Below are 23,930 nucleotides of genomic sequence, written 5' to 3' on the forward strand. Positions count from 1 at the left end.
ATGATAAAACCCTCCCTATTACACCGATAGCCTTAGGTTTTGCAAAAATTTTCAACTTTTCTATTGCAATTTCGGTTGCGTGCAATTTCATGATTATACGATGCGTACATGAGGAATCTTGTTATCAAGCTAGGAAAAGCAGAATTACGGTCACGGCGGCTAATCTCGACCAAGAAGATAAGCCAAGTAGGCATAATATATTATAGTACAAAAGTGTATGCGCAGTACACAGGTACACTCTCTATTCCTCCACTCTTATAGTCCGATGACGGCAATCCGATATCACCGGAGATCAGGCGCACGATCAACTTTACGTGGTTTCCGAGGCACGGGAATACCACACGACCAACCTCCTGATACCAAGCTGCGACTGAGTAATTTTAAGTTGGATAAATCCATTTACAATTATTTTAGCCCGACCCAGGATTCGAAGCCAGGACGTCAGCGCGGTGATTGTACTCGTATCGTCTACAATTACAACTTCGCCACCGAGGCAGTGACTGAGGTGTGTAGATATACCTACACTGAATACGCCCATACACATAAGGCTACCTTATCTTAAAAATGCCCGTTTATTAGGATCACGCATATATAGATAAGTACGGCTTTGATTATCTACAGTTTTCTTTCTTTCACGATATAACATTACGACATGGACGAATAGAAATTCTAGGAGAGAACTTTCCCACTTTCTTATTATCCACTTGACACTTAAAAACTTACCGTATTGAAATAATTTATACATTTTTACTGTAGGCAATATATACAATTATTGAGCTCAAGTCTAAATAGGAATTCACAGGCGAAGTAAAACTCCAAGGGTGGTATAATACTTTTTTATTCTGTGGCTAGCACAACATATTATAACCTATATATACTTAAACATCGTAACATCGTACTTAGTCATAAAAATCAAATAACTTACCTATGTGTCTAACACATATAAATATAATGTTATTTACAAACCTAATCTTAGTCATGACAAGTACGTACAGCTTAATCGTCTAAACGAACCCACATTTAAAGGCGGTAAACGCATTTGGTCGCATGTCGTAGTTGGATTGCTTCATTTTAACAAAATAGTTCGTATTCTATACATAACAGATCTGTATTGAAACAGCAATATGTAAATAGTTTATTAAGCAATACAATTGCGACATACGTATTACAAAACAATTAACAAAGGCTGTCCTTATGCGAATGAACATCGCATACCAATGATTCCAAACGTAAAGCTATATTGCTTAAAATGAACTTTACGTACATAATTAATTTATTAACACTCATCGTATTTCAGGTATTTTTAAATAAGAAATCAAAAGTTATAAGAAATCAGTAGTTAAAGAAGTAAATAGGTAATAAGAAACATCTTGTTAAAAATAGGAATGGCCATTCTACAGCTAAGCCTGTTTGGTTGAACACAATTGATTATTTTGATGCACATCTATGCCCAAAATCAAACAGAAAGCGCATTTGCAAGGCTAATTCCAGAAACAAAAAATAAATATTATGTATCTATAATTTATTACCAACGTCTTTGGTGTAATTTCATAAGCTGTAGCTATATATACTATAAATAGGCACGGTTTTTATTAAGGACGGCAAAAATAACAAGTTTGAAAAATCTGGAACTAGCCTAATTATACAATTATCAATACGTATGTCGATAACGAAGTCAACAGTAGCGTTAAGACTCATCTAGACGGGGCAATTATTGATAGCAATAATCATCAGTAGATTATTGCATCACCTGTTCCGATGCAGACAACTAAAAACTATTTTGAGTATCTGTCAGTGTCGCCTTTCTGTATGTTCTGAAATTCACTACATTCTTTCAGGAATCGTACGTATGAATAAAAAAAGTTGCTTCTATATAAGTTTTTGGAAACGAACTATCTTTACAAAGTTTTAAGGTGAATACGATTTATTAATGCGAAATAATTTATTTCTTCTCCGGTTAGGACCTATGAGTATCAAAATTCAATACGCGATTTTCTAAAAAATATAATTTATGATAAAATAATATTTTATAAGTATATATCGTATTATGATACAAATATATTTTTTACGAATAATAATTTGCTATGGACCATGTAGTTTCGTCAAAACCGTCTCAATATCTATGTTTCGAATGTTTGTAGAGGCCAAAAGATACTGGGCATCTGGTTTTATTTTCTTGCTTTCATTTGATGAATCATCGGAATCAATGCAATTTTTTCTCTTCCGTTTCTTAAATTCAATTTTTTCGTTATCTTTAATTTCTGGCTTTTCTTCTTCCAAGATTATTTCTGCGGTAGTAATTTCATGGCTATATCTTCTTGGACTGCTCACTTTTAAAGGAGTGTCTAAACTAGTCAGAGTAGAATCAAATATTTCATAGCATTGCGCTCTTATAGGGTCTTTAAGGGGAGTATAAAGTTTCTCAATATTTGATATCGATTCCACAGCGTCGCGCATTTCTTTATCACAAATAACTCGATCTTCTTGACCAGCCTCGATATCAAACAAAGAATTAAAAGGAGTAGCTCTTAATCTAATAGCAATACCATCTTCTATACATACTTCCATAGAAAACGTGTCCTTTAGTTTTGCCAATGGCTGCTGATTTGGATAAATCGTCTCATCACCTTTAAATGTTACAGAGCACCAATTGTTAGATTCTTCATTGCTTTCATGGACAGACAATTCTATTTCTTCGTCACCATCTATATTATCAGGAACAATTTGCAACTCATTATTAATACTGCTGTCAGTATCAATAGATTTGTCAGATAATATCATTTCATGAATTATCTGATCTTTTGGCTCTGAAATATTTTGTTGCATTACTTGCCGAGATTCATTACGGGGTGGTGTATCCAATAAATCTTTTTCAATAGTTTTAGCAGTTTCTTCGTCAAATCCTCGCCTAACTAAATGAGTTTGCAATACACTACTACTTTCTTTGGCGTTTACGTTTATTACCGTAGTTTTAATATATTCTTGGATCTGTGATATATCTTCACTTTCACTGACATTTTTCGGAACTTCACTTGTCTTTGCATCTTGTGAACCATCATCAGACCATCGTAGATTCAATTGTTCGGTGTCTGAATCTTGAGTATTTAAAGAATTTGTATCACGAGTGACATTTTGTAGTTTTTTGTCACTTAATGTTTCAGGCGAATTATGTTCAGAATTTTCTGAATTAAAGGTTTTACTACAATGAAGTTTTCTTGGAGTTGAAGACTTCCTGCGCGATTTAGCGGGAACAGATGTTATAATGGGTGTTACATTTATATTTTTGTCTTTACTAGATGTTCTTTTTCTCGGCAATTTCGGTGAACTACTTTGCAAAGTTCTTTTTCTTGATTTGCCTGACAGATTTTCTTTGGTAGGTGTAATTCGTCTTGGCTTAATTTTCATAAAGGTTTTAGGCTTTTGTTTTACAGCTGGAGATTTCTTCTTTTTAATGCCCTTTTACTCCTTTCAACTTTAGATGTCTCATTTGCTTTATTAACTTTAATTGTTTTATCTTTATCGACTACCCGATCTTGCATATTATCCGTATTTGAACTTGCACTACATATAGAATCTACGTCGGTCTTATCGTCACCATCTCTTATTTTGGTGCTTGTAAAATACGACACGTTCTTAGCACATTGTCGTACTGGCCTAGTAGTTCTCTTATCTTTACTTTTATCTTTTACTAGATCAACATTTTCGTCTGCCTTCGATGATGTCACGGGACATTTGAATTCTGGGACTGGCAAATAGTCTTGATCATCAGGTTTATAATAAGAACCTCCACTAGAATAATCGGTTGGTCTTGATGAATATGACGAAGGGGTAGCTTGTGTTATTTTGGACTATCAAAAATCTAGGAGTAGGTATATTCATAATCTTAATGTCAGACATTGGTTCATCTGGCATGTCTGGACCCAGGCATCTTGGCGTTTCCATTTGTATATCATAGAAAACTTGTTTATAAGGTGTTTCTAATAAGTCTGAAATATTTAATTTTGCACCAATTGCATTTTGCAAAGCGATTCGATCTACCTCAGGAGTGTCAGTGCGTTCTTCGTTATGTTTACTCTCTTCGTCGATACATTTCACATTACAATTTTCAACTTCTTTTTTTGTAGTACTAGTTAAAACTGATCCCCTTTCTGCGGCAGGCTTAATATTTATGGTGGGCTTTACAGGTATGGCATCTGGCTTGATAGTGAGATCAGGCTCATCTTCTTCCTCAAGTTTTCTCTTACTTTTTCTCCGTTTATTTTTTTCAGAAACATCTTTTTCAGCAGTCTTCTTTTTGTCATCTTTTTTCTTTTTGGTAGTTTTTGTTTTTTGCTTAGTTTTAACTTTTGATAAGACTTCCTTATCTTTTTCTATCATAGCTCTTAAGTCATGATCCCAATTACCCTTTGTATATGTTACAGTTTCTTTATTATCATTTGCAGGTTTAGTAGTAACATTTAGGACGTTTGCTATTTGTTTATTGTTTTCATTTAAGGCAAAGTCAACTTGTTCTGACAAAACTGTACCAATATTTTGACTAAGAACAAAATCAGTAGGTTTGGTGCTAGGTTGCACAGAGTCTTGTTCTATGATAGTTTCATGTAAAACTCTTCTAGGAGTAGTAAAATCCAAAACTCTTACGTGCGATGTACGACGAGGTGTCGAAGAAGATTTTCTCAAAGGGGAAATACCATTGGCGTACTAGTCTCTGCTGTACATGCTTTGACTCCATCTTTAGGCATTGAAGTCATTTTTGGTTGTGCAGCAATATCTACAGTCTTGATAAGACCTACTTCATTTACAGCAGTTTCTGCTTCTTTAGCTGTTTCTTCTTTTTTATCATTTTCTTCAGAAGAATTTGATGAAACATCCACCACGAGAGGACTCAAAACTTTTTCAGTGCGACTAGTCGGCACTGATATAATATTAGAACTTTGAGACGTCACGGAACTAAACTTCATGTTTGTAGACAATTGGGATGGATCTGAAACAGCCGAAAACTAGCTTAGTAATTGCTTATAAATCACATTTTCAATCAATATTAAGGTTGTTACCCAATAAACTCTATAAGCTTACCTGATGCTGGAACAACAATAATAGTAGGCATGGCCATAATCTCATCTTTAGTAAAACTTTGTTGTTGCATATTTACAGGATGTGGTCTATATGCAGGTGTTCCATTGATAACTAAAGTTTGCAACAAAGGTGTGGATGTAGCATTTCTTAATACAGGGATTAGTTTTCTTTCATTACTATTTATGGCATTATCAACTTTGATGTCAGACAATATCCTAATTCTTTGTTCATCAGTCTTTGGTTTAATTTTGCAATATGTTGCACAGACAGTAGCCACACTTGGTTTAGGTTGTGGTTGTATGTTTTTATTAATGGACTCCATTTTAAAAACTATCTGTGATTTAGAAGTTTCTCTGTGTTTACTTATATCATTATTAAGTGCAGGTGATCTGAAAATATATAAAATAAGAAAATGTGTATTTATTTGTTTATTTATTCTTTAACAGTTATAAAATAATTACTTACTGGAAAACCATATTTTCTGAAGTACTAGAATCAGGTACAGTGACACATCTTTTTTCACAACCTGCTAGAAAACAGAAATACTAAGAAAATGATTGATAAAGTAAAATTAATAAAAATTACACACACACACACACACACATATTATCACGCATTTATCCCCAAAGGGATATGCAGAGGCGCAACTAGGGTGCCCATTTTTCGCTAAGTGTGTTCCATCCCATGCCGTGATAGAGAGCGAGCCCATCGTCATATCGGGCAGAAATTCGACTCTAGAGCGAAACTAAACAGAAAAACCCAAATATCACTTTGTCTAACCCAGGATTCGAACCCAGGACCTCAGAGCGCTGCCGAACCACGCATGCAGTACAACTACGGCACCAAAGCAGTCAATAAATAATATAAGAAAGAAAAATTGTAAGGTACCTTGGACCCCAGAAGCAAAATCTTGAAATGTACTAGCACTGGAAATTCCCTTATTATCAGATATGCTATTATATCTGTTAAACACTCCAGAATTATTCTTAGCAAGATGAATATTATTGCATTCAGGTATATTTGATATTGAGCCTGTTACACATGTTGGCTGTACCTGAAAACATTCACCATACTGTGATTATGAACGCACTACCTGACCTAAATTAAAAGAATAGACATGAGGAAAAGTATAGAGATTCGGGGTATTTGATCTACCTGTAGTCTAGAAATCGAAAGTTACGTTTCCTTTCCATTCTTATTTAAAATTTTATGCAATTGCAAACTAGTCATACAATAAAAATATAAAATCCCAAATTATATCATCTTCTAACGTTAGATTGGTTCACTTACATTTGAATTAATACCCATTTTTGAACAATTAGCAACTTTTGAATGTCCAGGTGCATTTTTGTTTTTTGCAGATTTTGGTTGTTTTACACTTAAGTCATTCTGTGTAGGAGTTACATTAGGTGGTATAGTTGTATTTCTCTTATTTGATCTTTTTGCTTGTGATTTTCCAAGATTGCCATGATTTCCTGAAAGAGTGAAAGGACAAATTTTTATTACCACTCTAAAAGGGGCACAAAAAATGAAATGCTAAAAATCTCTACTGTTAAATTCTTGTTGAATCAACCAACCAAAGAAACCATAATATGGTTTCTAATCAAATTCATATTACCTATAGTTCTAAATAATGGAAATTATTCATAAGTTTTATCAAATAACCAGGTATTATGACAAAACTCAAGAAAATATTTAATATGATAATGTGAAAGTTTGTGCAGACATTTTATACTTCAATGTTTTAACAAAATTTACATGAAAATATACTAAATCAAGGATTTAAATAAAGGCTACTTTTATTCGTAATATATAAAGTAAATTTTTTATACTGTTTTAATCCTTGAGCTAAAAAGCATACGTAAAATCTGAAAAAGCTTATACACCGATCAGGTTTGTCTAGATGAGGGTTCTCCAAGTGGGGTACGCAACCTGCGAACCCAACTTTGGGAAACCCTGACCAATGACTAACAGGTACATGCGACACATGTTTCTTTAATTAGTTTAAAGGTTTGCTGTCATCTGGAATCTTAATGGGGTTAGTGGAGCCAAAAGTTTGAAAAAGCCTGGTCTAGATACACTACAATTGATATGAGAAATTATCAGTTCATCCTTTAAATTACCTGGCAAATCTGTCAATGCAGTTGTCTCAATAGAATTCTGCAAAGTGCTTTTCTTCCGCTTGAGATGCATTTTCAATGTTTGAAGCATTCCAGGTGTTTGGTTGACCTTTACAGATGCAATTTGGCAGCTTTAATGAATTACATATCTCACACTGTGCAGTTTGTAGTGTAATATTTTGTTTATCAAGGCTGGAAATTTTATGAAAACAAATTAAAAAAATAGACTTTAAAATATAACCTCAATAAATGTTAATTTTCCTCTTTGAATAATATTATCTTCAAATATTTCTAAAATGTATCACCTGTTTTTCTCTGCTATATCCTGGGCAAGTAATTTGTTATAATCAACATTGTCTATAAGAAATTTTATAATTTCTAATAGATTTACACATCTGAACAATTTCCTCCTCAGTGTGAGCGGTTTGCAAGTTTCCACTGTAAAAAACAACATACAAAATAGGTATTTATGCACAATAAGAGGACTCTTACATTTAGTATGTTCAGTCTTGTCTGTGAGAGTTGGTGTTAGTTGCATGAAGAATATGAAAATAAACCAGTTTCCAATATTTGATTTTATACAACAAAAAGTTTTCATTATACATTACTGTTACATATTACCTACTTTGAAACACTACTTATTATTGAGAGCTAGTTGTACACACATCATATTTTACAACCAATATAATGATATCTTAACACATAAGTATTCAAATAGAAAATTAAATTTGTGAACACTGCATAATAATAAATGTAAAATTGAAATTACATACATGATAAAAGATCTTACTGAAACTAGTTATAGATCTGGTCTGTGGATAGCAATAATTTATACTAGAATGAAAAATATTGGCTAGAATATACAAAACTGCTACTCAAATATTGTAGTACTATACTAAAACAGTACACTATCATCATAGAATTATATGAGAAGTTATTGAACTACACTAAATACTACAAATGTTGACATTTCTAGAATTCTCTGATGATTTAAGTATACATTATATTTTCTTTTTTCTCTCATAAGTATCAAATCTTTAAATTCAAGTCATTAAAATATAATTTTTGTCCCCTTATGCTAAAGCACTTCACTGTGAAATAACCAGTCTGAATGGTGCAAAAGGGTGTGGCATATTGTCAAAAGCAAATTCTGTGTTTGATAATAGTATGTACTCCAATCACTTGGTGTTTTTGCAAGGTATGTTAACATCTTTGGAAGTAACAGATGAAAATTATCAGCACATATAACTATACATTATAAATAGATACCAAATTAACATTTTATTATAATTGAAATTTAGTTCATAATATTCCAACACAGTTAGGAAAGTGACACAGTACTCAGTCACAGTAACAAAATCACTTTGCAAAATATTAACTAGGTGTATTCCTTAGACCCAAGAGTAATTGTCCTCTTTATCTCTTAAAGCCATAGTTCTACAGGTCTCTAACAATCCCTTCGAAACTTTAAATAATTTATGTTTGTGAGATTGTCCAATAATCCAGTGTGGAATAGTAAACATGTTTTGTTTGGGACACCATTATGTAATCAAAATGCTATGGTAAACAACATTTCAGTATAATCCACAATGTACACTAAACGTACTCGTCTTCTTAAAGTTCATCCTCAAGAACGTCGGTTTAAATCAAGGCATTTCAGTTAGGCGTAATTGGTGAGACTGAGGCATCAACACACCCCATTTATGATAAAGGGTTTAAAATGTACCTAGCATTATAAAATGTTTTCATTGTAACGTTGTATTACATACCATATATTTTACAGCTCTATATTCCGCTAAAACGTTCTTGAGGGAAGTCATAAATATCCTGTCGTATTCATTACGCATAGCGTCCAAGTATGGGCTCGCTTGTAAGAACTCATCATATGCAGTCATCAACTGCTCCTCAGCTAGATACCCTGTAATAACGGAAACCAATATAATTTTAAACGTTAGGCATAAAGCAATCCTAACTGATTCCCGCCAAAGCTGTACTTACCAAGAACGAGTTTTGCCAAATCTTGTGAAGGAAAAGGTGGTATAGCCATTTTAATATATGCAAAGTACGTTGTAGTCAAAGAAATCCTTATTTACAACTACATTTATAAAGATACAATAAAAATACAAGGTAGGTATACTTCTGGATCCCACAAAACCACGCACATCACCACAATCAGTAAGCACAAATTGAAAAAAAGCGTAGCTTCACTTGAAGCTTCCATAGATACAATCTGTGTACAAAACAAAAATCTACATAGATTAAAAAACAAATACCATTTGATCATAAACGATAGGCTGGACTTACACATTCCGTTTTTTTAGTATCTGAATTCAGATCCCGGCCCATATAAAATGTCGTCAAAACAGTCTTTTTAAAAAGTGAAATATACATAATTGGATGTGTATTTTATATTAATAGAATTATTTAAAAATAAACATATCTTTTGCTGCTCCTATATGTCCCATCGTATTATATTTATTATTTACTGACGCGTCATAAGAGCTACGTTTCTGTTACTTATTCAATCGTGTAAATGAACTTTTATAACAATTCTGAACTTTTTTGTTAAGAAAAATGGAAAGCAAGAATCCTTTTAGATACGACTTCCAGATGTGAAATCAGCACGCTATTCCAGATGTATAATACCATCCACTACAATAATCCACTATGATAATTTTTTAGACTATCAGGAAAGGACAGGCCGCGCGTTTGTTTACTGTCGCATACAAGAAATTCGGTCTATGAGAGCAAATTACAGAGATAATAAATAACTCCAGAATATATTTTATCCGTATGATAAAATTTCATCAAAATCCGCTTTGCTGCTTCAGGCTTTACTTTGAATGAACACATATTTTCAACATACTAATATTTTCACAAACTTTCATATTTTTAACATTCATAAGAAGTGAGGAGATACGATAAGATGAAATAAGAAGTCAGAAAAGATTAGATGTAAGATTGGCTAGACCATAACACGCTACACAATTAAATTTAATGTCAGGTCAGTTGTTCAATAAGTGAATTTAGTTTGATTGAGGTTCGTACAATACTACGTGTATTTACTACAATAAGTAATTATAATGTTGATTGAATATTACTATATTTCGTAATAATTATATTGTGTATAGGATTGCACTTTCTAGTTTACTTGTAGCAAAACAAAGAAAAGCCCATCCGTCTAGCCCATCGGTCTAGTCAGATGTCAATTCAGAGACCAATAAACTAGATGATGTCAATAATGAACACTCCAGATTTAAAATACAGCCTCGTGATTGACATGAGTTGACATTGCAACATGACATGACAAACGAAATGCCAAACGCGGGTCGCCATATTTGTAAATGGTAGCCATCTTTTAAAATCAGTTGGTGGATAGAACTATTGAAAAATATCTTTACCGTTATTTATAACTTCAGCAATTTTGTTTTCAGTTTTCTTGTTGTGTACTTAAATTTTACTTTCTGTAATAACAATGAGTAGTTCGGTGTCTACGCCATTGTTTGCTTGCTCCCGTTGTTTTTCGAGACATCCTTTTGAAGAATTATCACCAGGAGAACAACTATGCAAGGTGTGTACTAGGAGTAATTATGTCTGGAACATTTTGTGCAATACCGTATCTATATGGAATTTATTTGTCACGAGTCGGGAATGGTATACTTTGATCGTCACGTCAGTTTATGACGCATATCTTTGTGGCATTCCAGGAATGTCGCGGTTCATTCCCAGTTGTCAAGTGTACATACTGCCGCTCAGAATTTCAACAAACAAGGTCAGTGTCTATTGCCAACACCCACGTTAAAACTATGTCGTAGCTGTGTTTTCGAATTATTTACCTTAAACTACTACAAAACTAGGTGACTATATATTAAGTCGAGGGTCCCATTTTGCTATTCACAAACTTTAGTTTAAATTAGCAACCCATAAACACTCCACATCTGTGAAAATGATGACACGAACTACATGGTTATGAGAAAGTTACTTTCATTAATGTAGTTCAACATCTGATATAGAAATGCTTTGCATAAGTACCTATGTCTCATAGAAATCATAGACAATGTAACTTTCAATCAGGGAAAGATATTTAAACACTTAAGCAATCATTTTAGTGATAGGTATGTTCAAATATAAAAATAGAAAGATTATATATTTGTTAAGCTTATTTGCAGTGATAGGAAATTAAGTAACATTCAAGTATAATTTATCACCACATTTAAATTGAGTGATGTAAGTGCAGTAACTCTAAAAATAGCTCTGACAATTACCTTAACCTTTTAAAAAGTGAACAAAAACTGTGAATTTCTTTTATCATAAAGTGTAAGGCTAGCATATATCAGTATACAAAAGTGGTCTTTAAAGAAAATGTTTTCATTCAACATTTCATAATGTGATAGCTACCAAATGCTTTTTTGAAATAGTCACACTTTAATGTTTTATGTATATATTGCGAAGCATCATGTTTTCCTTGTATTGTTTAAAGCAAATATTTCTTCAAGGATCTGGTTGCTGCAGAAATCCTAAAAAAAATTACATTAAATATAAATAAATATAGCCTACATTACTTACAGACATAAGTAAAAGAATTTTTAAAATGAATAAAGCAACTCTAAAAGTTATAGTAAGCCCCTAATTTTGACTGACATTTTTAGTATTTAATTTATATCTTAAATATTTCCAAATTAAAAAAAACTATCTATAAATCAATTGACAGATTTATCACTTGCAGAAAATGTCTATTTTCTGCAAGTGATAAATGTGTCACAATTGGTTCAGATATAACCCTGAACTGTGACAAAATTCTCTTCATCTAGATGTAACTTTAGGCAGAATCAGGTGCACAGGACTTTACCTCAATCTGTGAAAAATTCTGCCAATCTGACATCTCTGATGCAAACTGTAATTTGGCAATAAAAATAATAAATGCCCATAGTAATTATAAATATAATATCAGCTCTGTATGTGCAGTAACCCAACCTCTGGGCACGAGCCCTCTCTACTACTTGAAGAGTTTAGGACTTAGTCCACCAAACTGGCCTAGTGGGGGTTGACAGGCTTCACATACCTTCTAAACTCATAATTCTTGTATTGTACTTCTCAGGTATGCAGGTTTCTATAGATATTTTTTTCACTATTCAAGCAAACAATGATTTACAAAGAATACACACATTACTTTAGTAAAGTAAGTTATATTTGCCCTTGGGTTTTGATCTTACGGATATTAATATTGGCTATGTGTACCACTCCTAATTTTGCTATTGCTGCTTTTGTCATGCCCATATAAAAGAAAAAAACTCTCATTACTTGAACAATGTTTTAATAGCTATAATGTCACAGTATTCAACAAAATTCAATGTGGCTAATTCGTCTTTACAACTCCCAATCAGAAGTAATGGGCTAAATATACTATAAAAGTCTGTTTGGTTATTTTGTAGTTGTTGAAGTCAAATGTATTAAAATTAGTGTTTAGGCCCCTGATACTAAATAAGACAATAGATCTTTATATGTCTATGTTTAATTGTATTATTTATTATACCAAAATATTATAATAAAAAAAATAGTTGTAAATAATTATTTTGTAGAGAAAAAAAATTAAATCATTTAAAACTAGACAATTTAAACAGTAGACCAGCTAATGTGACCTTACGATATATGCCTGTCTGTCTTACCAGATGTTGGTTTAGCAGCACCCTAAACTAAATTAAGAAACCCTCAAGAAATAGGGTTGCAAAAATATTAAAGAGAGTAACTAAAAATTATCTCATAAACAGTTTTTTAGACAACTATTATTTTATGTTGAATAAGTAGTATAGATTCTCAAGGAAAATTATAAAATAAAAAACGGCGATAAAATCCATAAAATACTTTTATTTTAATAAATTTCAGTTAAGATTTCAACAAAATCGAAGTCACTTTCATATGACCTTTTTTTCGCGCGGGAAAAGGCGTTATAGCTACCGTCACCTGGGGGGTAAACAATGTTTATGAACCTTAAAATATGGAACTTCATATTTAAGCTTATCTATTAATACTAATCCCAACATTTTTTCTCTAAAATAATTTTAATGTGGTAAAAATACTAAAATTATTTTTTTTGCCTCATTCCTAATAGTTAATTAAGGCGCTCCGGTGGCTAAAATCATTAAAAAAAAATGTAATGTTATCGCATTTTCTGATCCAGTTATTCAATAGAAAATATCGCAGCGAAATGATCGGACTTTGAATTTCTACCCAATTGGCGAAAAATCGATATTTTTCAATTAAAGCGACGGACATAAGCCCTGCGAGATATGTACGAATGTTATTCTACTGCCTACACTTTTGCGGACACCGGCATATTTTATGTATGTAAAGTAAAGATACTGACGATATTTTAAATATCAATATGATTGATAACATATTCAACACTTAGGTACTTAGTTACATTTGATTACTCCAGTTGAAGTTTCTATGTTATACGTATTTGATGTGCAAATTGACACATGAATCTAAGTATTTTTCAGTGAAAATTTCCAATAACCTGTAAAAATAAAGGAGGAATCATGAACTATTGTCTTAATTTTATCATTATGAATATTTTTAATCTAATTTTTGTAACATAAGTAAAAACTAATATAGGACCTTGTAATGGTGAGACAGCGAATTCGGAGGATACATTTGTTACAATCACAATTGCTTGAGGATAAAGATAAAAAATAGTTTTTTATTGACAACTAGATGGCTTTTTAGCATTATTTAAATTAAAATGATACGAAGTTTTTTTCTAACTTAACTATTTGGTAATCTTAAAAAATGACATTTAAAAGATATAGTAATGTGTAGGAACAGCATTCAAATAAACCGCGATGACGTGATGTTTTGAAAACGTTGTTATACCTAGTTTTTTTACGAACCTAAGGTTTAGAAGCATAATATCAACATTAGTTTTAGATGATGAGGTGTAGAATCACCCGTTACGAATAAGCCATTATTTACGGGGCAGCCAGTATTTATAATATTTTAGACAGTCTTTATTGTAATAATAGATAAATTTTTCATAGAAAATTTATTTATTTTGTAAAATTATCTGCTATCTTTCTATGATATCAGAGTAAACAATCCTTTGTCTTTAACAGGACAGAAAACCCATTCAACTTTAAAGTACTGTCTACATTTAGAATTTATCATTGTTTTAAGTACATTCTATGTGCTTTGGGCATTTCTTAAACTACTGCATTATTGAAACGCACAATAAACGTGGCCAGCAATTTTCGTGCTTTTCAACAGACGAGAGCAAATAGCCAAATTCAACAAAACAAAAATAAGCGGCACGCGCGACAACAATATGCTCTATTAGGGTTTCATTTGGGTCATATATCTGCCCCCCTAATAGTTGTGCTACGTCACTGCGTATTATTGTAATGGCTTATTTTTTTTAATTTATTTATTTTATTTATTTACATACTAGCTTCCGCCCACAGCTTCGCCCGCGTGGACTTCGGACTTCAAAAATGGAGGAGGTGCTCAATTTGTCGGGATGTTTTTTTAATGTATGGTGGTATGCAGGTGGCCCGATTGTCCGGTCAGGGTCTGATGATGGGATCCTGGTGAAATCGAAGGAAGCATATAGCATGATTCAGTATTCACGCGTGATGGCTTATTATTAGCGTATATCATGTATAACTTTGGTGTTTCTATACCGATTTCTATGATTCTTTTTTATGGAATATTTAATAATGTTAACTTTTTTAATTAGGGATGACTGAGAGTGTTATAAACGTAAGAGTAGACAAATATAATGAGAAAGCTTCGAACTGCTAAGCTATCGGGAGTTACACGTGTTATTGTGAGTCAACCATAAAAGATAGGCAGATGCTGTCGTGGGATATTTTTTACATAATTTTAAGGAGAACATTTCCGTCATACATGATTTCTGTGTTGCTTTAACCATTAAGGTTGCACACGCGACGGAAGCTTAAAAAATGGAGTAACTTCTCCCGTTTTCCCAACATTTCCCTTCACTGCTCTGCTCCTATTAATTGTAGCGTGATGAAAAGTATACTATAACCAGCACAGGAGTATGACAAATAATTGTACCAAGTTTCGTTAAAATCCGTCGAGTAGTTTTTGTTTCTATAACGGTTATACAGACAGACAGACAGACAGACAAAAATTTTACTAATTGCATTTTTGGCATCAGTGTCGATCCCTAATCACCCCCTGATAGTTATTTTGGAAATATATTTCATGTACAGAATTTACCTCTCTACAGATTTATTATAAGTATAGATTTGTTAAAAACTTACACAGCATATTCTTCTAACTAATGCAATCATAAACTCAGTGAGTTTTTCCGTGCATCATTATCATTATCATTGACAGTAATGTTTGTTTGTTTGTTTGTTTGAACGCGCTAATCTCAGGAACTATCGGTCCAATCCGAAAAAATCTTTTTGCATTGGATAGCCCTTTGTTCGTGGAGTGCTATAGGCTATATATCATCACGCTATACCCAATAGGAGCGGAGCAGTAATGGCTAATCTCAGGAACTACTGGTCCAAACTGAAAAATTCTTTTTGCGTTGGATAGTACTTGGTTCGTGGAGTGCTATAGGCTATATATCATCACGCTATACCCAATAGGAGCGGAGCAATAATGGCTAATCTCAGGAACTACCGGTCCAAACTGAAAAATTATTTTTGCGTTGGATAGCCCTTTGTTCGTGGAGCGCTTTAGGCTATATATCATCACGCTATACCCAATAGGAGCGGAGCAGTAATGAAACATGTTGCAAAAACGGGGAATATTATTAGTTTTGAGAGCTTCCGTTGCCTGCACTGCGTAAACTGTTATAGTTATGCAACAATGATGTATGACGGGATTGTTCCACTAAAAAAGTTCTAAAAAATATATTATAAAACAAAGTCCCCCGCTGCATCTGTCTGCCTGAACGTGTTAAACTCAAAAACTACTCAACGTATTAAGATGATATTTAGTATGGAGACAGTTTGAGACCCTGGGAAGAACATAGGCTCCCGGGAAACTACTACTTTTATAACGGAAAACTTTAGCCTGAAAAACTTTATAACGCGGGCGGAGCCGCGGGCAAAAGCTAGTTTTTTTATAATTGTTGTGTACAAGGTAGATTACAATTTAAATAATATGATATTGTGTATCACCTACTGAGCCGGCCGTCGCACTGCGTACCGTTAAAAAGTATATAATCCGGCGGTAGATGTTAATTACAAGTTGAAATAGAGGCTGTTCCTAAGATTTTTAAGTTTCTTTTATTTTTTTTATGCTTAATATGTAAGCACTTACTTGTTTAATGGGGTCTAAGTATTTTTTTTTCCTTTTCTTAATTTTTTTTTAGGTTTTTATTTTATTTATGTTTTGCAAAAAGTATTATTTTAACTTATTTTTTTTATTTTTGTGAGTTATTTCATGATGGTAGTTGATTAATAAGGTAGGGTATTAAATATGTTAATATTTTTTTGCCGTATTGATTTATATACTTTGGAAGTAATAACTTGCCATTAAAGACGCTTCTGGTTAGTATATAATTATCTTGTATTATAATTAAATACCTTATTTTCTATACTTCCAAGTTTTATAAATTTCAAAAATATTTAATTTCTATACATACCCAAATAAGATTTTATATCTATCTATTTGTATCTCCCTGACATGTGCAACAGTTTCCTGTAACTCTTTTGCACCAAATATTTCCTAAAGTAATTAAAATATTATTGGTTCATCTGCTGTTCATTAAAAAGTTAGATTATATTATTTCTGTTCATTAAAAAGTTATGTATTTTTGTATGTAAACAAAAAGTTGCCTAGATAACTTTGGTACAAGTTGCTAAGTATACAGAGAAACACTCACCTCATATGGAATGTCAGAGTGATGAAAGTAGTGATTTGACATGCAGTTCTTTGTAATTGTATGTTTGGGTTGTATTGCTACTATTCATAGGTGATTGTGGTGTTTCATTCCTTCAAACGAGTGACTTGCTGGTCTCGTCATCGTATTGAAAAAGGAAATACTTTAATGTGGTATTCAATCCATAGGTTTACGTTTCAGTGTCATGCAACCGAGGCAAGCATGAAACGATTTCTCTATAATCACCTCTAAAGAGGTTTAATGAATCAAAGTTTGTATTAAAAATTTCGCCAGCTTTATTAGTCGATTTTTTAGAAATATTACGTATAGCGTAAAATAGGGGACGACACATTGTGTAGTATCAGTGTCTGTTTTAAAGTTAGAAACATAGAATTTTGTATTTGGACTGCAGTTTATTATTGGTAAAAATAAAAATTGTAAATAAAAATATAAAATATCATTATTGAAAATAGGTCTTATGGTATGTATGAGATGATAAGCTGTACGGTAGTATGAGCATTTAAAAAAATAGAATTAAGTGAAACACATCGAATTCACTAAAAACGGAATACGTAAACTGTTATGAAATGTGTAAAGATGCGTTTATACGGCTTACATTACGTAAAGTAATATTATTCGCACTTTGTAAAGTGAGTGGTTGTACCAACGCCAGCAAATATGCGAAACTATTATTACGAATAAATTAAAGAAACACGCCAAATCTCAGAATACACAAGTGTCAATTTGAAATCTTGGAAGGTTAACAAAAACAATGAACATAGGCGTCACTAGCGAAGGGTCCATATAACCCGATTACTGCCGGCTTCCCTTTATGTAGAATTTCTGTAAAATCTAATTATTATCAGAATGATTTATAGACAGTATTTATGCATATTAGTACCTATATGTTGTATCGGGTTCCCTTTCGGAAATTTTTTCGCCAGTGATAGGCGCAGAGCAAAAAAGTTTGGTACCTCTCCTAAACGTTTTGTCAGAGACCTCTTTCAAAATTGTTCTGCACCCGGAGGACATTATTTTGTGTCTCGCAGTGAAACTGCTTTAACTGGCGTCTGACCGTCATGTTGGGGTCACCGTGCCTCTTACGGCCCCTGTCAATATATGCCTACATTGATAGGTTAAGTCAACATTTTAATACTTAACTATCAGACCAGATAAATTTTCGTGGACCCCGATTATTCGGGCAAGTCAACGTAGACCCCCGTCAACTCTCCCGTGGACCCCTTGGGGTCCACCTGGACCAAATTGGGAATCAATGCCGTAGAGTAAAAGACACTAGCACGTTACAAGCAGCAATATTTGCCTCCATACCGACGTAGAGTATTAGCTGGACATTTCTTTAGCTAATTATTTCGAAGCAATCTCGTACGTTTAAATTTTTCTGGTACCCCTGCTGTACCGTGAAGTTGTTAATATTTGTTATTTCGTTTAATTTTGAGAACATTTTCTAAGCCAAAACATATTTAGATTCTGATTTTAAGAGTTGTATTATATGTGTTTAAGAATCTACATTTTTTTGCCATCTATTGTGAAATTAAATAACTTGCAGTTCCACCGTTTTTTCGTAAGCTCGACAAATTTGGTATCAGGATATCTTAACAGCAAAAATAAACATGGGTTCGTTTCGGATTGAACATAGGTACTTGATTATGCAATTAAATTCTCATAAAAGTAAAATAGGGGAGAGACTAAATTGCTTGAGCGATTGTGATAATATTAATGTTTGTGAATTTGTATCAAGGTTTGTGATAACTGTAGCATAAATAATTTGGTAATTTTAGCAGAGCCATCAGCAACAACTAAATTCATATTACTTTAGACACATATTCCTTGATAGGTTACGAATCCATACCCATAATTGTATATACTAATTGAATATGACATATTACAGTAAATCCAATACCTCATCAATATGTAAAAAATGTGAAGCAAATGTCAAAGCATATGGGAAACCGACAGCTTGTGAATATTGCAACATTATAGCCGCTTTTATAGGTAAGAACTTTTATGTTTTTTATGCAACTAATGACCAGACGAGTAGGTCGCTCACCTGATGGTAAGTGACACAATAATTATCACATAATTATTGGAATTACAACGTAACATTTAGGTTATAATGCATTATAATGGGACTGTTTTGGACTAATAATTTTTGGAGTTTACGTGGCAATGTTTTTCAAATCGACACTCAGCATTATATGCACAGTGAAGCTACGCAGTTTAGACATGACTAAAGCGGTCTCGGGGAATGGGTTGAGGTTGTATTTGCGACATTAGGTTTTGGTGGTAAGACAGGGGAACGTCACATACTTGTTCCATCACGCCTTGCAAATAGGACGTTAATGATAAATCATTATCGTCATGACTATAAATGTATGGTTTATCATTCCATACATAATACATACATAACATCACGCATTTAATCCCCGAAGGGGTATGCAGAGGCGCAACTAGGGCACCCACTTTTCGCCAAGTATGTTCCGTCCCATGATGTGATAGGGGGCGAGCCTATCGCCATATCGGGCACAAATTCCAGACTCCGGGCTGATACTGAGCAGAAAAACCCAAATATCACTTTGCCCGACCCGGGATTCGAACCCAGGACTTCAGAGCGCTATTGTACCGGACGTGCAATACAACTACGCCACCGAGGCAGTCATTACGATAGGCGTGATGGAACGAGTATGTGACGTGCACATTATCATTTCATAATTTCCCTAAACGCACAATAAAATACGTTACTGTGCTGTTTTTTTTGTTCATTGTGATAAGTAATAATAGAAACATTTGCTAAATTTATTTGATCGTCGATCAACACTAATCGCCTTATACGTAACTCTGATTTTAAAGAGAAAGGAGCTATTCTACTCTTCCAAGAACCCCACGGCCCAAATATCAAATACTTGAAGTAATCCTATTTGAAATGTTTGTAGGTAACAAATGTCAGAGATGTACCAATTCTGAACGCAAATATGGGCCGGCTGTCACGTGCGAGCAATGCAAACAGCGGTGTGCCTTTGATAGACATGATGATAGTAAAAAGGTAATTAAAATTTGATAATTTTCTACACCAGGATAAAATAAAATGGAAAACAGATTTAAAATAGTATTTACTACTTAGGTGGATGGAAAATTGCTTTGTTGGCTGTGTACTCAGTCGCTTAAGAGAGCACTGGCGAGAACCAAGCAGCACCTATCCTCTGTTGACAAACACAAACACAGATCGCACAAGTAAGTCATATATTGACCAAGAAACCGTTTATTGTAGGCAGATACCACTGGCCTCTCCATAAGTGAGACATTTGACTCGGGTATGGTACTCCATTGATATTCATAAGTTCATAAAAGTTTTTCACGTGTAACAAATATTGTATTACAGATCTAAAAGTGGTCACAAAGAGAAACGCAAGTCGGATATGATGAAATCTATGAATGCGAGTGATTCCTCGCTCAATGATTCTCAACCTTTAGAAAAGAAGTCCAAGATGAATCCAATGCAAGGTATTTATCAATAAATGCTAATTTTGATTGACTTGTATTTTGTTTCATATTTACAACATGACAGAGAAGCGGTAAAAGTAGTGCAAACTTGTTAAGAATTATTATTGTTTCAAATCTTTTTTTAATATAACTGGGCAAAAATGTTTTTTATTTTATTGTTTGGAATTAGAGCTTTGCTGTAAGCACTTGAAAAAACGTCGTAAGCACAAATATTCATGGTGCCTGCAGCAAACAATCCTATACCAAGAAACCAGAATTTAGAAATGCAAATATCTTTAGTAGTTATAACTTTTCCAGGTGAACTGGACCCGAACAGCTCGGACCATGTCGTAGCGATGACGCAGTTGAAAGAGACCATTGCGAGTCTACAAAAGAAGGTGCAGCAAAAAGACATGGAGTTGCTGGCTAAAGACAGACAGGTAGGGTTTGCAACACTTTCAGTTATGCATATTCCGTTGTCTTATGGGTGATTTATTTTCATATGTTATACCTGGAAAATGTTTGCACATCCTGTTTTCACCTTATGGGTTTGTTATGAGGTATCGGGTATTTTTATAAAAATCTACCATGCATTATCCTCCGTCAAAAACAAATGAAATTACGTTCAATTTTGCGTGCTAGGACTAGGGCGTTGTTACTTACAAATGAGCTAGGATTTATACTATTTTGGTTAAGATTAGTATTTAATAATGTAGTAGGGTTATTAGTTGTTACTAAAATATAGCAGTGATATAAAATAGATTTTGAAACATAATCCCAACCACATTTGGTGGACGATAAGCGACTCGTTTCATTTATATTCATTTTAATGGAAGATACAATGATTTATGTCATATGTGTGATGAATACTTGGATGGAAGATCGCATATCGGTCACCGGTTGTGGCGCAGCTATTAGAATTAAGCGAAAAACACAGCAACACCAGATTGCGTATACCACTGAAGAAATAAAATAATTATTTCAGATAACTGAACTAAAAGCTCAACATCTAAACAGCACAACCGACCTCCGTAATGAGATGAAAAATAAAGAGCGCCTCAATGAGACTAAGTTCAACTTGATGAACACCAAGATCCAAAACTTACTGAAAGAGGTTGCGACCCTTAGCAAGTCCGCCAGGAAGAACAATAAAAACACTAAAACAATTCTGGCTAACGCAGAGAACAGCGGCAGCGGCACAGACAGCCCGAGCACTAACTAGAACAATTTCGCTATTATTCACTCGACGTTTCTAAATTGCGGAAAATATTTTCCTCTTATTTTTTACTCTACAAATGTTTTATTTGTAGATTTTTCTAATCATAAGTGATTTTAGTTTTTAATTTATAAATATTCATTATTAGAATTTTTACCATTTCACCAACATGTTTATCATCTTTTTATTTTTTTGTCAGTTAAGTCTTCATTTAATGAGTGTTAACTTATGCGGGTTAAAAGGTATTAAAGACTAGTACACTTTAATTCAGGAATTTTGGAGATTATTTTATGGTTGCATATTTAAATTGATTTATTCATCTTCATTAAACTAATTTTTACTTTCTGCCGTACTCTATTGTCTGTTAAATGATATCAATTTAGTTCATAGATTTTGAATGAGAATTGAGTATAATGATGTAAAAATAAAAAATCAGCCAATGAATCAATCACATTGTGATAGAACATTTTGTATGGTACAAAGTCATATTATTTTGTATTGTGTTATTCTTTATCACATGTAATGTTTAAATAGAAGCATTAGAATTGTATTTAAGAACTAAATGTAAGGTTATAACTTGATTAAAACTGTAATAATAAGTTGTTATACAGCCGTGTTAAAACTTAACACACTGAAATAAACTTCTGACTAGATTGTAAGCGTCATGGCAACGATAGATAACAAATTACATTTTTTACGCCTGTATTGTAAATTGCTCCTCAAGTGAGAAGAAAATAGCCAAGGAAGGCCCAGAGGCCAATGCCAGAGCATTGTTTTGTCCAACACCCGAATTAAAGTAATATAAATATTCAAACCAAAGTGTTAATCGTAAATACCAGCCGTGTGTTGTTAGCATTTGTATACTATTAAACACTGGAATAAAAACAATTAATAGAAATGTCATTATCTGTTTAAAAAAAAAAGTTATATTTTATAATGTACGTCATATCAGTGTTAAACAATAATTTTATATTTTGCTAGATAGATGGTGGAACTTATGATGTGTAATCTTTATCAATATTTTTGTTTCGTGGTAACTTTGGGTGTTAGTATCGAACGTAAAATATTGGTCTGGCGCGACTTTCATAGAGCGTTTTAGAATAGCGATCTGTGTAGTTATACCATTATAGTTAAGTATGTAGTGTAATTAGTGAATTTTTAATGTCAATGTGTGTGCTGTCATGTTTTGTAAATCAATTAAGTAACGATAGGTACTTGAAAGCAGTGATGTTAAATAATCCGGATAATATCGTGTATACATACATGTTAACATTGACCAGTAATGGACATTGTTATGTACGATTTGTCTTGATTTGAGGCGGTTTTTTCAATCATCAGATAAAAGTTATGCAGCAAATAAATTATAATAACCTGACTGAATATAGCAATAAAACAATAGAGGTATTTAATTCAACTCAATTTTTACGTATTTTTGTTTGACTAATCTCATAATTGAAATAGATACTAATAACTTTAATCTGATCATTGAAAAATCAGTTACAGTGTTTGATCCGTAAAGATTGTAATAAGTATAAGATATTTTTGTTGTAATGTAATTTTAAATAATCGTACCAATATAAAAATAAAAATATTATTAATGTAAATAATAAAATGTGACAAATCTAAATGAAAAATGTGAATAGGCCTAAATATAATTTTATATAACAATGACATTAAAATATATCATATGAAATCATTCACCGGAAATATTTGTCATCAGTTGATATTTAAGCATTTTTATTTTACTATAAAAAACATGTATGATTAAAAAAAATATCATAAAGAGTTGATTAGCTAAGCCAAGTATTTTGAACATGATAATTATAATTATCCTGCAGTGTTATGAAATATTTATTTCTTTCGTGCTCGCGCTATGGCTAATATTGGCTATAATTGTATTGACCAGTTAACTAATTTCGGGGTAAAGAAATTAATAATAGTCTTAACTTTCTATAATGCTGTTACACAATATCACATTTTACCAAAAAAGCTGTGTCAACATAGTGTAAAAATTCGCAGTCTGTCAATAAATGTGACAGCGTAAAATGCTATTAAAGATTTGAAAAACACAATAATTATAATTTACTTTGGTCGGAGGCACTAATAAAAACCGCAAACCTTATATACGTACAAAACCCTTAGTTGTTATTTCACAAGATAT

At 32.9% G+C, this 23,930-nt stretch overlaps 3 protein-coding genes and 1 pseudogene across 5 annotated transcripts; 1 reads left to right on the top strand and 3 right to left on the bottom strand.

Annotated features, from left to right (window-relative positions):
- Nucleotides 1-1,190: 1,190 nt before the first annotated feature.
- On the bottom strand, nt 1,191-3,849 carry LOC119191137 (annotated as a pseudogene).
- Nucleotides 3,790-4,679, bottom strand: LOC119191136. The gene has a single exon (XM_037445022.1). It carries the CDS (start codon nt 4,375-4,377, stop codon nt 3,790-3,792), a length of 588 nt encoding a protein of 195 aa, XP_037300919.1. The 5' UTR covers nt 4,378-4,679.
- LOC119191138 lies at nt 4,658-9,435 on the bottom strand. 2 transcript variants are annotated; one of them, XM_037445026.1, is made up of 9 exons: nt 9,195-9,435; nt 8,966-9,114; nt 7,502-7,634; nt 7,200-7,388; nt 6,367-6,551; nt 5,965-6,130; nt 5,542-5,602; nt 5,077-5,465; nt 4,658-4,984 (listed from the first exon to the last, which is right to left on the bottom strand). In XM_037445026.1, exons 4-9 carry the CDS (start codon nt 7,285-7,287, stop codon nt 4,677-4,679), a joined length of 1,197 nt encoding a protein of 398 aa, XP_037300923.1. In that variant the 5' UTR covers nt 7,288-7,388; nt 7,502-7,634; nt 8,966-9,114; nt 9,195-9,435; the 3' UTR covers nt 4,658-4,676. The 2 variants fall into 2 exon arrangements, with proteins under 2 accessions (XP_037300923.1, XP_037300922.1); XM_037445025.1 differs by having other exon boundaries at nt 5,542-5,605.
- A 1,074-nt stretch (nt 9,436-10,509) lies between these two features.
- LOC119188319 (protein FAM76A-like) lies at nt 10,510-23,854 on the top strand. 2 transcript variants are annotated; one of them, XM_037445023.1, is made up of 8 exons: nt 10,510-10,767; nt 10,904-10,968; nt 18,965-19,068; nt 20,007-20,116; nt 20,195-20,304; nt 20,453-20,574; nt 20,857-20,993; nt 21,539-23,854. In XM_037445023.1, the coding sequence occupies exons 1-8, from the start codon at nt 10,672-10,674 to the stop codon at nt 21,773-21,775; spliced, it is 981 nt and encodes a 326-aa protein (XP_037300920.1). In that variant the 5' UTR covers nt 10,510-10,671; the 3' UTR covers nt 21,776-23,854. The 2 variants fall into 2 exon arrangements, with proteins under 2 accessions (XP_037300920.1, XP_037300921.1); XM_037445024.1 differs by having other exon boundaries at nt 20,872-20,993.
- Nucleotides 23,855-23,930: the final 76 nt, after the last annotated feature.

Source organism: Manduca sexta, unplaced genomic scaffold (assembly GCF_014839805.1).
Source record: "Manduca sexta isolate Smith_Timp_Sample1 unplaced genomic scaffold, JHU_Msex_v1.0 HiC_scaffold_1086, whole genome shotgun sequence".
Taxonomy (NCBI): Eukaryota; Metazoa; Arthropoda; class Insecta; order Lepidoptera; family Sphingidae; genus Manduca; species Manduca sexta.

Excerpts from the sequence above, each read along its gene's own strand:
- LOC119191138 (XM_037445025.1), bottom strand. The coding sequence starts at position 7,287 with ATGCTTCAAACATTGAAAATGCATCTCAAGCGGAAGAAAAGCACTTTG. Across the intron at positions 6,552-7,199 it reads TGCATTGACAGATTTGCCAG|GAAATCATGGCAATCTTGGA; the intron begins GTAATTTAAAGG and ends TCACTCTTTCAG. Across the intron at positions 6,131-6,366 it reads AAATGGGTATTAATTCAAAT|GTACAGCCAACATGTGTAAC; the intron begins GTAAGTGAACCA and ends GAATGTTTTCAG.
- LOC119191136 (XM_037445022.1), bottom strand. The coding sequence starts at position 4,377 with ATGATAGAAAAAGATAAGGAAGTCTTATCAAAAGTTAAAACTAAGCAA.
- LOC119188319 (XM_037445023.1), top strand. The coding sequence starts at position 10,672 with ATGAGTAGTTCGGTGTCTACGCCATTGTTTGCTTGCTCCCGTTGTTTT. Across the intron at positions 19,069-20,006 it reads CATTATAGCCGCTTTTATAG|GTAACAAATGTCAGAGATGT; the intron begins GTAAGAACTTTT and ends AAATGTTTGTAG. Across the intron at positions 20,575-20,856 it reads CAAGATGAATCCAATGCAAG|TTATAACTTTTCCAGGTGAA; the intron begins GTATTTATCAAT and ends TATCTTTAGTAG.